Source organism: Talpa europaea (genome assembly GCF_964194135.1).
Source record: "Talpa europaea genome assembly, chromosome: 4".
NCBI classification, from domain to species: Eukaryota; Metazoa; Chordata; class Mammalia; order Eulipotyphla; family Talpidae; genus Talpa; species Talpa europaea.
Genome location: NC_140070.1, coordinates 21,924,084 through 21,939,206, shown reverse-complemented (window position 1 = coordinate 21,939,206; position 15,123 = coordinate 21,924,084). Strand labels below are relative to the sequence as shown.

Below are 15,123 nucleotides of genomic sequence, written 5' to 3'. Positions count from 1 at the left end.
GGGCAGAGATGCACGGTGATATAAGTGCCAGGGAGGGGGCCAGGGCACTGTGAGCAGATGCATGCTATGGCAAGAAAAATCTGTTTTGATAACTTCAGGTGATGGCAGAAGTCACTGCTCTAGAATAAGTTTCAAAATGGGAAATAATGTTCCTTTATTAAATAAAAGTTTCTGATCTTCAACATCTAAAGAACTAAGAGTTGGACTTTTCCCCCCTTTTCATTGCTACTTTTTATAATGCTCAATGACTCATTTCTTCAGTTATTATTTTCACTTTAAATTGCACTGTTCTCTTACTTCTGGAAAGTGTTTCTTGTGTGGCCTTTATTTTGAAGCTTCAGGCAGTGAGAAACACAGCTTCATCGGAATCCCGGTCCTTGCCACTGTCTTCGCTTGGTGCACACTCCCCAGCGCTTGGAGACCGACAGCTCAAATCCTCCACCCCAGACTCTTGGTCACTGTTGGCTGACAGGTCTGGATCTGAGCTTTTCAAATTGTCTTGGGTTAGAATCAGAGCGGAATCTTCATCACCTTGTGAAGGGCTTCTAGATGGGAATGATTTCACATTCCCACTATAATCCTGGGGAGTGTTGGCTGTGCTGTTGTCTGAGGTAGAAAACCCTGAGTGTTTGCTGGGTTCACTTTGCTTACTCTTCACTTTAGTGTGGTTTAACTGAACTTTTTGGATTTTTTCCAGCCTCTGAAAAATAAATAATATTTCAGGGGAAAATCATAGTAATTTATCTCTTTTTATATTCTTATGATGGGGGCAAGCGGGAGACTTATTTAAAGTATTAGCCTCAATTCAGAATTCAGGTCCAGACAACAGGGGCTGACTGCCAATTCTTTTAGCAAGTAAGTTACTAAGACATTATGGGGTTTTAAGAAAATAAGGATGAAGACTGAAACAAAAAGTCCAAGGGAATTTAGTGATAAATAAACTAAGTGATATATCATTAGAAATAATGTTATATAATGAGGAAAAACAATTATGTATATTATTCTCCCTATAGGGCTAACTACTAGGAAGTTATAAAAACCAAAAAATAGAGTTGATAGTCTATTACCACCTATGCATTAGTATATTAAAAAGTTTTTCTTAAAGTGGAGAAATAATTTTTGACTACAAGTACATATATTTGTTTTTTTCTCTTTGAATTCCATTTTTCCATGAATTCTCTAGAAAGAACTAATTTTAACACTCTCAAATAGCAACAACAACCCAAAAAAACCCACTGATGTACACAGTAGGAACAACCAATTAGTTCAAATCATGAAGGTGAGCCATAGGCAGATGTCTAAAATAGGTTTGGGCTCCCCACAATAGATGACTGGATCAAAGAGATGGAATATTATTCAGCAATCAAAAAAGATAAACTAATGCCATTCGCAGCAACATGGATGGAGCTTGATGGGATCATGCTCAGTAAAATAAGTCAGAAGGAAAAAGAAAAATACTGGATGATTTCACTGATAGCAGGAATATAGGGGAATCAAGGTGAAAAATAATAACAATAACAAAAACACAACAAAACAAAAATAAGCAGACAACTATAAAGCAGAGACATTCTTCAGGGGAGCGGGAGGGAAAGGGATCAAAATGAGGATGGGAAGAGAACAAGGGACTGAAGTGGTGCACGGGTGAACAGGTGGTGGAAACTCTATGGGGACTACGCGTGAGAAAAGAAAGCAAACATTGTAAGAAAAAATAAACAGATTAATAAAAATAAATAAATAAATGAAATAAAATAGTTTGGGCTTTGGATATCTGGGTGCTCACATGGTGGATTTGCCCTTCTACTGTGTTGCCCACTGACTAAACTATGAAAGGCTACATTTCACATACCCTGTTGCTACATTTCACATACCCTGAGTCAAGAGAGGCTTTCATGGAGCAGTGTTTGTCAAGAAAGAAGGAGAGAAAATAGATTAACAAAAGTTTGTCTTACTTCTTCCAGCGCTTCTAGTTCTTCCTCTAGCTGCTGGGTTTCTTCCTTTACTGCCATCAGGTAATCTGTAACCGATTGCCGGGGCTGCAGCCCCTTTTCGAAGCGGTTATACATTCCACTCCAAAACCTGGGAAGGAGGGCAAAGCTTTATGATACCACCATATCACAGCCTGCAAATCCACATTCTGAAGTCTTCTCAGGTATCACTAATCCCACAGTCCCACAGTTAAGATAACTAAATGCAAATAACAGGCTCAAAAATGCCATTTAAGGTAATTCATGTTTCTCTGGTACATATTCAATTAAAAGGCATTTGTTTTTTCTAAAATAGATTGAATGAGCACATGTCTCCATTTTTTTAATATAAAAAATGCCCCTCAGTTATGTGATTCTACATTTAACTTACAAGGTTTATTCAGTTTTTCCTTCCTCCTTTCACAATTTAAAAAAGTAACTGGCATTTACATTTTTTAAAGTAACTTGTAACAGAGAATTCCACATGTAGGGGGAAAGTAGTAGGACATAGTACTAAAAAAAAACAAAAAAAAAAAAAAAAAACCACAAACCAGATGAGATATTTAAGCTTCTATTTGGTTGTGTTCTATGTAGAAAATAAAAGCTTTGAACCTCAGCATTTCATATACTTTAGCCTTTAGATATTAAACCGCCAGAACCTAGTTTATAACCACACCTCCCAGAGGTTTACATACTTGTACATGAAGTTGCATGGTGTTGTTGGGAGACGAAGTGCTCCCTGGGTCTGACTGTGATCAGCTCTAAACAGAGGATTCATGTAGTCGGCCCGATTCTTCCACAGGTGAGCCCATAAAGAGTATGTTCTTTCTTGAATTCTGTTATAAAGAAAATAAGCCTGAACACCACCTACCTTGGCTTTCATAAATAGCAGATAGGAAATATGAAAGCTGGAAAGAGACCACTGTTATCTGGATATCAAGTAACCCTGTTCTGTAACAGGGAAATTTACGATCTTTGCAGCTTCATATGCAGAGGGAGAATTTTGTAAGAGTCTCAACTCTTCTGCTATCTGCACAGGCTTCAACAAGATGTTTAAACCCTCTGAGTATAAAATAAAACTAACTTTGGCTCCTCACCCCACTAAATAGTCAGTATGGGTGTATGGCTACAATAGTCTTCAAAATTATAAAAGGCTATCTGAAATTTTCAGTCACTAAAATCTTTGCATAAAAATTAACCACCAGAACACTTACTTCAGTTCTCGTCTTTCCTTTTGACTATTGCATAGGAAGTTTCCAAATTGGCAAGAATAAATGTGGTGTTGAATGTGAATCAGAAATCTTTCATTGAACTCAAAGGCACAGGGAAATTGTTCCATTAACTGCCAGACACACTCAATGAACTGGTCAATAACTGGAGAGATTTCTTTTGGATCACCATCTAGATTGCCATATCTATAAAAAATAAACAAATTAGACATTTTAAGGAAAGATGTGCTTTTTTAGTTAGAAAGCTATAAATGTAAAAACATCATAAAAGCAACTATAGTTTATCTGAATAAATTTTGTCTTATAAACTCAGAATGCACAAATAGAAAAACATAAGTTTTCTATAATTCTTTTTATTGAGGTAACATTGGCTTGCAACAGTGTATATAATTCCGAGGTAAAGGATCACACCTCTTTGATAGATGTTACCACACCACACTCACCACCAAGGGACCTTCAGTCCTCCATCAGATTCCACTGCCCCCCCCCATTGCTCTTCAACAAAATGACTTCCTAAATTCCATTTTCAAGAGAAACTTTGTAGTGCAGTTCTATGTAGAAAAGGGACATATTCATATATTACAAAACAAAAGGTTGGTGCTAAAGTTTAAATTCAAGGAAAATTTCCATGGAAAAAAGATTATTTAGTTCATATTTTGAAAGTACATCAGAACTTCTGAAATAAATTTGCTAACTTATTTTAGTGACTAGTGTGAGACCAGGAAGAAGTAGCTAAGCAACAAAAAGTTTTCATTTTGCACTGTTTCATTGGAAAGGGATGAAGAAGGAAGACAACTTGAGAAGACAACGGTTCCCAAGATTGTCAGGATAGTTCCATTTCTAGAGTAGAATTAAAACTAACACATAATTTATTTCCATGTGATTACAGATTCCCATATGTATTTATATCTCCCATAACTTTGTCTTTCAAGAGTATATCAGAATCTTCTCCACATTTACACTTTTTTTTTAAGATTTATTTATTTATGCCATACAGGAACTGGGGTGGAGGCCAGAAGTGCAAAGGTGAGAGGATTCACCAGGGACAGAGTGAGGAGCAGAACAGGCTGATCTACTGAAAACACTGCTGAGAGGAGCAGCAGGCAAGACAGGAGAGGTCTGCTGTGCCATGAGAATCAGCTCCCTGGCCAGGGGTGGAACTTATGCTTCAGTGGCTGGTGATAGCTTAATAGCACTAAGACTAAACCCCCGCGCCACCAGGGAGACTCTATACTTGCTTTTAAATGAAGACAGCATGGTCCTGGATTTTAACTAATTATGGTGATCATTTTTTAATATATACAAATATTGGATCCTCACCTTGTAGACTTGAAACTAACAGAATGTTATTTACCATTATATCTTAATAAATTTTAAAAGGGACCGCCTAGTTACAATCACAGATAGTCTTCACAATTTCCATTTTCTTTCTGTCCATATGTCTTATATCAGGGAGATGCTTAACTTCCTAGTTGACAGACAACAAAACCAGTCAAGGAGGACAGTTAACCCAGGCCACACAGCAGCAAATGTCACAGCCTGGAAAGTGGGGGAATCAGCCTGCCCTACATGTAGGGCCACTGCCCTAGATCACCTCTCCAGAGATATCTGGGGCAAATTTCACTTGTGACACAAATGACTTAGGACAAATCCAGCTAAACTTGCAGTGTGAAAGATCAAAGAGAAATGCTGACATATGTTTCACAGTTTACAGCTTAAAGTGGATATTTGCACTTCAAAAGTGGAAACTTTAGTAAGTCAGATGCGTATGGTTTGGAGGAAGGGAGACCCCAATTTTCTAGGTCAATTAATAAATAAGCATTCTCTGTCTCTTCTGAAACACTTTAATATTAATTAGTTATGCCTAGCAAAAACCAAAAGCAATTAAAATTAGAACTTCATTTATCCATGATGTAATGAATACAACTGCATTTTAACTTTCTGAACAAGACACAGAAGGTAACTTTTAAAAATAAGGCTATTTCATCCACTCAGTTGAGAGCTACAGAAACAGATTGTTTTTATCCTCAACATTCAAAACAACAGGCTTTTTTTTTTTAGATTATTTTTTTTTAAGATTTATTTTTATTTATTTATATAAGCACTGGGTACAGTCAGAAGCGCAGGAGGGTGAGAGAATTCACCAGAGCCAGAGTGGGGAGCAGAGCAGGCAGACTGAAGTACACTGCAGAGGGGAGCAGCGGGTGGCAGGAGAGGTCTGCTCGCCATGTGGGACCCTCACCCCGCAGCCGGGGATTGAACCGGCGCTGCAGAGGCTGCGGGCAGCTTCACAGCCCAGTACTCAACCGCTGCGCCACCAGGGAGACCCTAAAACAACAGGCTTTTAAATATTTCTTACCTGTGATTAAATTTATGGCCAAAGGAAATCCAGTCCTTTTCAATTAATACCTAATACAAGAAAATATAAACATGTAGAAATACAAATGAGGAAAAATTAGACCACAATCAATAATGGATTCAAACAAAGTTCTTGGAGTAAGACATCACTAGCCTTGGGTCACCTGCAAATGAATGAGCACTCAATATCCACCAACAGATATACATGCCTAAAGGGTAAAGTTTAAAGTCATCTTAGGAAAAATAAATGAATGGGAATATGAAAATGTAATACCACCCACTGTTTTCTATGACCCAGACACTGTTCATATTGCTGCACAGATCTCATCTTATTGTGAAATCAATATCACCATCACATTTTACAGAAGGAGAAATGATACATGAGAGATTAAATATTTATCTAAGATCATGTTACTAGGAAATGGCAGGTGCCATCACTCCGTTGTTCATCTCTTAACTAATATGTGATGCTTAGTCTAATAACAAATACCAGACTTTTTGTAAGAAACAATTAGAAGTGTCTTCTAATGATCTTTATTATGCATTAGAAGAATTCTAAAATGAGGGTGTTTGGGGCATATCAGAAGTTTCAGGCCTGCTTTGGAATTAGGGCTAACATGAGTTTATAATCTCAAATTATGTGGACTTAAATTAAGTAATAGAGAAAAATTCCAACAATTTTGCCAATGCTATAAAATGACTAGAGGTTTCCTTTAAAATATGGAATCACTGAAGTTTGTCCTTTACAACTCTGAAGTTTGTTTTTTTTTTAATTTGTTTTAAGATTTATTTATTCATGCATACAAGAGCTGGGGTACAGCCCAGATGTGTGGGGGTGAGAGGATTCACCAGAGACAGAGTGGGGAACAGAACAGGCAGACTGACTGAAACATACTGCTGAGGGGAGCAGAGGGCAAGACATGAGAGGTCTGCTGTGCCATGTGGGTTGCTCCCCGGCCGGCCGGGTATCCAACTTGTGCTGCAGAGACTGCGGATTGCTTCATGGTGTGGTGCTTAACCCCTTGTGCCACCAGGGAGGCCCCAAATGTACTATTTTATTTATTTATTTATTTTATATCTTTTTTTTTATATAGAGGCATGTTTATTTATTTATTTATTTATTTATTATTTGTTTGTTTGTTTTGTTTATACATGCACTGGGTACAGTCAGAAGCGTGGGAGGGTGAGAGAATTCACCAGAGCCAGAGCGGGGAGCAGAGCAGGCAGAAGGACCGAAGTACACTGCTGAGGGGAGCAGCGGGCGGCAGGAGAGGTCTGCGCACCATGTGGGACCCTCCTCCAGTGGCCGGGGAGCAGCTGGGGATCGAACCAGAGCCGCAGAGGCCGCGGGCAGCTTCGCAACCCAGCGCTCAACCGCTGCGCCACCAGAGAGGCCCCCAAATGTACTATTTTAAACATACTATTTTACAACCTACCATATATATTTTATATTTGCCCCCAAATTCACGTTTAATAACTCTGGTTTGAATAGGTGCCAGCATCTCAGAAATTAACCTTTTTACTCCAATCTACCGCATCTTTCCTCCTTTCATTAATCTTGTTGATTTACTAAGAGAAAAATAATGTTGATGAGAAAAAAAGTTGCCATAGTTGCAAAAGCAGTATCTGTCCCGTTCAGGGCCCGGTGCCAGAGTCCCACGGCCATGCTCACCATGAAGCCCTTCAGAGTCCGGTAGTGCGGATCCAGCAGCAGGCTGGCAACCGAGCACACTTGGGCAGTCCTGTCCCAGCCATCTGAACAGTGAACAAGCACACTTGCCCCTTCCTCTGAAACTGCCTGAAAAACACAGGATCAGCAGAGTCACAAAGAATGGCTCTGAAAAACATCTCTCATCTCTATACTTTAACAGGCAAAAAAGGAAAACCCAAAACTGTTCATTTATTTAGTGTTCGTACACCCATTTAGGCAGGCAGAGCCAAGGAATGGTTTTGTGCTGGCAGCTAAAGCTTTAGCTTTCCCTTCCCTTTCCATTGCACGCCGCCTCAATTAAGCATGTGCTACATAAAAGCATGCTTCCTGTGCAAACATATCTCCACGACATGTCTCCCAGCCCACCTTCCACTGGCTCCTCCCTCTGAGTTTCCGCCTTAAGTTTTTCAGATATTGAAATACTGGTGCTGTTCCTGGCTCCATTTCCAAAGAGGAAAAGATGCAAAAAATGTAAATAGTAAAACTATGAGTTAGAAGTATAAGGATAAGAGCCAAGTAATGGATCCAGGGATGGGGAAAGGAGGAGAAAATGAAGGTAAAGGTTATGCAGCAAGTCTCTGCTAAGATAAGAATCTTTATTTGCTACTGAGAACGTGTACACACTTTTTAGAACCTCTGTGAGGGAAAAGACTTAACCTGGCTTATTTGGCATTGTAGCCTCAGCACCTACAACAGTGCCTGGCACTAAATGAGTATTTGTTGAATAAATGAATTGCCTAATAAAACAAACATAGCATGTCATCAGAATAGACTTAATTGTCTTTGGGTGTAAAACAGTATTTAAAAAAAATATTTACTTTTTGCATAGAAGAACTGGGGTGTAGGCCAGAGGTGTGTGTGCAGGGGGTGAGAGGATTCACCAGAGACAGAGTGGGGAGCAGAACAGGCAGACTGACTGAAACACACTGCTGAGGGGAGCAGTAGGCGAGACAGGAGAGGTCTGCGGTGCCACAAGTGGGTCACCTTCCTGGCCTTAGCAGTGATAGCGCTGAGACTTAACCCCTAGGTCACCAGGGAGGCCCAAACAAATTATTTTTAAAAAAATTATATCACAAAATAGATAATGCAGTCAAAAATGACTTCTGTGAAAGTTGAAAAAATGCTGCCAAAGGCAGAGAGGAGCCTACCTAGCATGCTCAGGAGAATGATTTTCCCTTAAGCCATCATTAAAAGGGAGTTATTTACTAAGAAGGACGTCTCAAGCCTCAATTACAAGTGGCTCATAGTTGGATAGATTTTTCTATAACATTTTTACCTCCATCCAGGACCAAGCCTAACTTAAGAGAGAACATTCTGAAAATATTTTGCCACTTGACCACTGTGCTGACACACAGTCAGCTCTATGTTTGCTTTTGAAAAATCACATTCTGAGGGCAAACTTCTGCAAAGAAGCAGGATCTCCAAGTACTCATTTTCTCTGTAATCACATACCTTTGCAATGAACATTCCTGCATCCATGATGGCCTTAATGTGCCTCAACCAGCCAGAGTTTTCCAGTCCCCACAGAAAGTCACTCATGGAGGGAGATTTAAGTTCACACACTGCAAGATAAGTCATGTTATAATATAAAATAAAGGCAATCTTTCATTCTACATGTGATCAATTTGCAGGCAGATTGTTAATGATTTTTTGCATTGTAGTGTTTTTGGAAGATTCAAGGTCAGTGTCAGAGTTTACTAAACCTGACTCTACTGAAGAATTTCAAGTAAGGTTTTTCATCTGTTTAGGAATGTTATATTCATAAAGTTTAAATTCTAATATTAATAAAAATTCATTAATGTTACCATCATAAATATCCAGCAGAGAAGTCTATTTAATCTTTCTAGCCAAAGACTACTGTGTTAAGAATTCAATGGAGGAGAAATAAATCTTATAATTCACTCCAGTATTTTCCCAACTAGATCTCTCCATTATCCAACCACTTCAGTTTGGGACTACTTAAAAACAGAAAGCAAACCCATCCTAAAAGTCCTAAATGGAAATGATCAAACTCCTCTTGCCAACAGTCCCCACTCAATGGAGTAAAGCACGTATACTTAAAGAGGAGATTCTTTACCTCTGAACTGCTTTCTAGACCATCAAATTAGGGGGTATCCCTTTGAAAATAAAGGAAACCTAGGATCCCGATGATATGATATTTGCATAATCAAGGCAGTTGTGTAAACACTTCTATAAGATTATCACAAGTGATCTTACTGTGAGGGCTTATCTTTTACTTAACATAAAGCCATGAAAAAATTTTAGATTCATTGATCTAATTACCTATCACAAATGTCACATCTGTAATGCCCTTTTGACACTTAAATAAGGTTCCATAGATTTTTGTTTAAGTATAGCTTATTGTACTCTGTGATATACTGACACAGAGTATAAGGAACCCTATTTTCTACTTCCAACTTGGTCAGTAACTAGCAATATAATCTTGTATGTCATTTCAACTCTCTGAGCCTTGACTTTTTTCATTTAAGTAGAGAACATCTACTAATGACACCTAAGTACCCTTGCAACTCTACAAACTCCCAGATTCAACTCTGTGAGTGTCTCAAAAGCATTGCACATTTGGAGGAACTGTTCACAACAATATCCTAACTTGTGGGATGTCTTTATCTCAAATATGCCAGATAACAGAGGGTTGACTGGGATTTCTTGCAACATAAGATCACACCAAAAAAAGCACGAGTCACACATGACAAGAGTGATAAAAGAAGCAACACTGAGATTCCCTGGAAAGGTTCTCCTTAAGAAAATATGTTATAAATGTGCTGAGGTAATAAACTTCCAAAATCTGCCCTGAGCTCGAAGCAAAGGTGGAGAACCGAGCTCTGGCATCACTCTAGTGGGGAGCACTCACTTTGCGTGAGATCACATTGCTCCCTCCTCCCCAACAGCACCAGCAGAGAAGAACCATTAATATCTGGTAAGGCACTAATAAAATAGTACAGGAAGAGGTGCTTGGCTGAAGCCAGGTGAAAAATATACAAATTGATGCATAGACTCTACAGTCCTGTTAGTCAGCCCCATATCCCTAGACACTCAATAGCAGGCTGACTGTTTCCAAATTTATGGCGTCCTTAGTCATTAAATTGTCATGAAATATTTAAGCCATGAAAGATTTAAAAATAATGAGACAGACCACAATTGCTTCACATGTCTCTTGGAACAGAAATGAGAGAAAAGAACAGAGGACGAGAAGAGGAGAGGAGAGAGGAGGAAAAAGAGAGAGAACTTTGCAAATAGTGTCTCAGGATCCAAGCCATCCTGCTGCTTCTCTCCAAAGTTTAACATTCCTGAGCAGGTTTCTGTCCCTTCACTACCTAAGTACTGGCTGTGTGAACTTGGAGAAATTAGCACTTCTGTGCCTCAGTTTCCTCAGCTGTGAGGTGGGGATACTAACAGCTACTGCATCAAAGGATTTTATGTTAGTCCTCATTACTATTATTATCCTCAAATAATGTTCTAACTTTATGAAAAATTTACATAAATATATCTTTTGCCTATTTCAATCTGATTTTTTTCACTCAATATTTTATTTTTGAGATGTGCATTATGTAAGCAGATTAGTTCCATTCATTTGACAAGTGCATAATATTCCATTCTGTGAATATATCTCAGATTATCCATTCTTCCACTGCTGGCCGTTATTTCCTCTTTTTCAATATTCATAAAGAGAACAGCAAAAAAAAAAAATCTGTCTACAATATTCTCAGGGACAATCTCTCTGGACAGGCACTTCTGTAAATGAAACAGGCTGGATCACAGCGTCCTGCCAAAGGGTTCTCCAAAGGTGCTGTGCCTGGTTACATTCTCGCCAGCAGATGGCGGTGTCCCTTCCCCATGCCCTAGCCAACACTTGGTATCACTGATGCTTTCAATTTTGCCAATCTCAATTCTCTAAAGGGTATTATTGCACTTTTGTTTTTTAATATTCCTTCAACTCTCTGGGTGAATCTTTTTTCCACTAGATTCTTTATGTTTAATTGCTTGCACATATGTGTGTGCATGTGTGTTTCATGGTTTCTTTCTTCAAATTTCTGCTGCTCTTTGTCCATCTATCTGCAAGAGGCACAGAACAGTGTGCACAGGTGCTCTGGTGCTGCTGGGCTTGCTCTGGGAGACCTGGCTGGTCTGACCCCGAGATGTCAGGATCTGCAAATTTATTGATGTCAGGATCTGCAAGTTTTTTCTTAGAAAAGTGACAGGCCCCAGGGAAGGGCCTTCAAACCTGAGTTACTCAAATAAGACTGGATGCCAGAGACCTCAGTAGAAGAGTTAAGTAGGGAGTAAGGAGATGTGGGAAGAGCCTCCACCAGGCAGGATGGGGGCGGGAGGGGACGGCCAAGCAGCTGTTGCATGTTCAAACCTCCAGCCGTCCTGTTTCAGAAGCACCTGAAACCTTGAATTCCTGAGCTTTCTGAGGATCTGTGAGTCCATTTGGCTTGCTTTTGGCTTTTCCCCCCTTCTGCTACAAATTTCAGCTACTGAAGTGAGCAGCTTTTTTCACTTAGTTTCCAATATTCATACGTGTTGTCCATATATCGTACTTTATTCTTTTTTAGGACCAAGTAGAATATCTTTGTCTGGGCACACCACATTTTTTTGTTCCATTCATCAATTAACAGACATTTAGGTTTTTTCCCACTTCTTGGCTATTCTGAATACCCACAGGCAAGTTTTTGTGTGTCTAGTCTCACTGGTGGATATGAAGTGGTATCTCACCATGGTTTTGTTTTTTTAAAAGATTTGTTTTTATTTATTCATGCCTAAAAGAATTGGGGTGTAGGATAGAGATGCTTGGGTGAGAGGATTCACCAGAGCACAGTGGGGAGCAGAACAGGTGGATTTACTGAAATATACTGTAAGGGGAGCAGCGGGTAAGACAGGAGGGGACTGCTGTGCCATATGTGGGTCAGCTTCCTGCCCGGGGATCGAACTCTGCCATCTTAGAGGAATGTTTCATTTGTATTTTAGTTTTATGGGAGCTAACTAGTATATTTTAGTAATAATTATGATGTTGATATGGCAACAGCATGTGGTACTGCTCCAAGGTGTGGGCTTCAGAATCCAATGCTCCAGCATTCAAATCCCAGCTCTGTGCCTACCCAGCAGTACAACCCAGGACCAGCCTGCTGAGCCTTACTTTCCTCAAATGTAAAATGGGTATGAAACACCTTCCTTAAATAGTTGCTGTAAGGACAAAATGAAATAATACATATAAATTATGCTGGATATAGAAGGTTCAGAAATGGGTTTATGATTTACATTTTATCATTTGTTTATCCAGCATGGTATCCTGAAAATTAGGAGACTTTAGATTCATTCATTCTGTGAAAGCTGAGGCTCAGAGAAATTAAAATACAAAGTGATTAATGGGAGGAGAGGTCAAGTCTTTCCATATACAAGCATAGATTTTTGGCTACTATACCATGGCTACCTTCTGGGTTGACTAGAAACAATAACAGCAAAAATTGCCAGATGCCAGACACTCTTCCAAGTGCTTTGTGTATAACAGCTTTTTAATCCTCATAATAATCACATGAAAAATTATCTTCATTTAACGAAAATGGAGACCAATGGAAAGAGAGGTTAAATGTCCCAGGTCATCCAGCTGACAAGCAGTGAGGCGGGATTCAGTCTGGCTCCAGAGTTCCTGCTCCAAGGCAATGCCTCTCAATCTGTAAGGTTATATTTTGTTATTCAAACATGAACCAATCTAAATGTTTCTTGGCTCCTAGAAACTACCAGCTTTAAGGTTATGCACTGTACCACTTAGAACTGTGCATCTAGTACAGGGTCTACTAGTCACTTGTGGTTAGTTAGCACCTGAAATGCATCTAGTCTGAATTGATATATGTTTTGCATGTAAAGAATATAATATCCCAAATTTTCAATGAAAAGGAAAGAATATAAAATATCATCAATAGTTTTTCACTATGGTTACATGTTGAAATATTATTTTGGATATACTGGGTTAAATAAAGTGCCTTATTAAAATTAGTTCACTTTTTTTATTTTTTTACAATTTTTAATGTGGCCTCTACAAAACTTGAAATTACAAATGTTGTCGGCACTCAACACTACACCCCTGGGGCAGCACTGATTTTGACAGCTCAAGGAAGATGAACCTGATTAGCAGTCCTGAAACACTTGCAAATGCACCTACTCTTATAATAATTTCTTTTTTTTTAATGTGGACAATTTCTTTATTCTCTGTTTATTCTATTCCTGAGTACTTACATATATAGATAACAAAGTCTTTCTTCCTTCTATGCCATCCACTTTAGATCACATTTAGAAAAGAATGAGTCATTAATTTTCAAGAAAACCAAAATATATGAGTTGAATTACATTTCAATTTTAGAATTTGTCAATATTTTTGCTACTGCACTAATTTTAAATGAACATAGTTTCCTTAACTAATAATCAGATCATAATTAAAATGTTCTCTTGCTATAAAATTACATTCTCTAGATGGTAGATTGTTTTAAGTAACCTGCTAAATAATTTGCTCTTTTCCAGAAGTATGCACAAATTTAATTTTTTATATGGGTTATTACAGGGTGCATGAGTGTGCATCATTTAAGAAATTATTATAAATTTATGTTTATAAATTATATAAAGATATAAATTTATAATAATTTCTTAAAACGATGCACACTCATGCACCCTGTAATAACCCATATAAAAAAGGTTGAGGGTGTGTTAAAGAGTGTGTTTGCCTTTTATAAGGTGACAAAAAGGCAATTAGGAAGGGGAGGTGGAATGGAGAGCAAGCTTGTAGACTGGCCCAAGAAGCATCCTAAGACAGGTCGCACAGTTTAGGAAGCAGTACATACAGAAGCTGAGGCTCTTGAAGCCACTTCCCATAAAGCAATCGAGCCAGGGCAAACCTTGGAAAATCTTCGTGTACCACTGACACAAAGACTTGGCAAGCCCTGCATTTCTTATCCAGTTCCAAAAGATCAATTCTAAGTGACACCACTTGGCACGTACTCCACAGACCCTCCAAGCACCAGGCTTACCTCTGCCTGTACACACAGCCCAGTGGGAATCATGAGAAAGTCCAGTGCCCTCTGTCAGCTCCGGCCCCCCACTGGGTGTCTGTTGTTTAGTCTTCCTGTCCAACCCCCCCGGCCATGACCCAAAGTGTTCAGCCTAATCCTAAAATATACACTTCCCACCACGTAGTCTCAGGACTCAATTGATTCCTTTAAATCTTCCACAGATAAAGCTCTTTTGCAAACAGTTGGTTTCACTAAACAGGTCAAACTCTCTGGTTGTTATTGTAGGGCTCACGGCTAGCTGGCATTCTTATTTCTTTTTAATAGCCCCAGGAGCCTGAGGAATAATAGCATGGCATCCACAATTCTAAGCTCAGTCCAAGAACAAATGATCCTTTTCACCTTCTCTTCCTACAAGGCACAGAAATGACTGAAGTTTAAAAATAAAGACATCAGGCCTTGCAGCTAACCTGGAGACAGGCTGTGCCGAAAGCAGTGGAGTAGACATGTCACACAACAAAGCCCTGAAATGTACTGAGAAAGCCTGTTATAGACAAAAGCAAACCAAAACAAACTCTAGAGATCTCACTGTAGAATCGAGGCTGGGGACCAGGGCAGGGGGAGGAGAGAGAGAAAAGTATAGAAAGAGCCCATTAGATTGTAGCAGAGGACTGTGGGAGCCTTGGTGGTGGTGTAGTGACTCACCTGAAGAGGCAGGATGCTAAACCTCTACATCACATACAGTGCTGTAAACCAACATGGCCTCACTGAGAATAGCTTTTCAAAATTAGCAGGTGACCATAAATCAGAGACATTCTGCAAGGGAGGGGGAGGAAGAAGGA

General features: G+C 39.2%; 1 protein-coding gene across 1 annotated transcript in view; it reads right to left on the bottom strand.

Annotated features, from left to right (window-relative positions):
* Nucleotides 1–337: 337 nt before the first annotated feature.
* The window catches only part of MTMR7 (myotubularin related protein 7), a gene marked incomplete at both ends in the record, with an annotated part of 83,368 nt that continues 68,582 nt past the window's right edge, over nt 338–15,123 (bottom strand). Inside the window, 7 exons of the mRNA XM_084231858.1 lie at nt 338–700; nt 1,950–2,076; nt 2,660–2,800; nt 3,179–3,379; nt 5,553–5,602; nt 7,224–7,349; nt 8,715–8,824. Of these exons, the coding sequence (XP_084087984.1) occupies nt 338–700; nt 1,950–2,076; nt 2,660–2,800; nt 3,179–3,379; nt 5,553–5,602; nt 7,224–7,349; nt 8,715–8,824 (1,118 nt within the window). The remainder of the gene's footprint in view (nt 701–1,949; nt 2,077–2,659; nt 2,801–3,178; nt 3,380–5,552; nt 5,603–7,223; nt 7,350–8,714; nt 8,825–15,123) is intronic.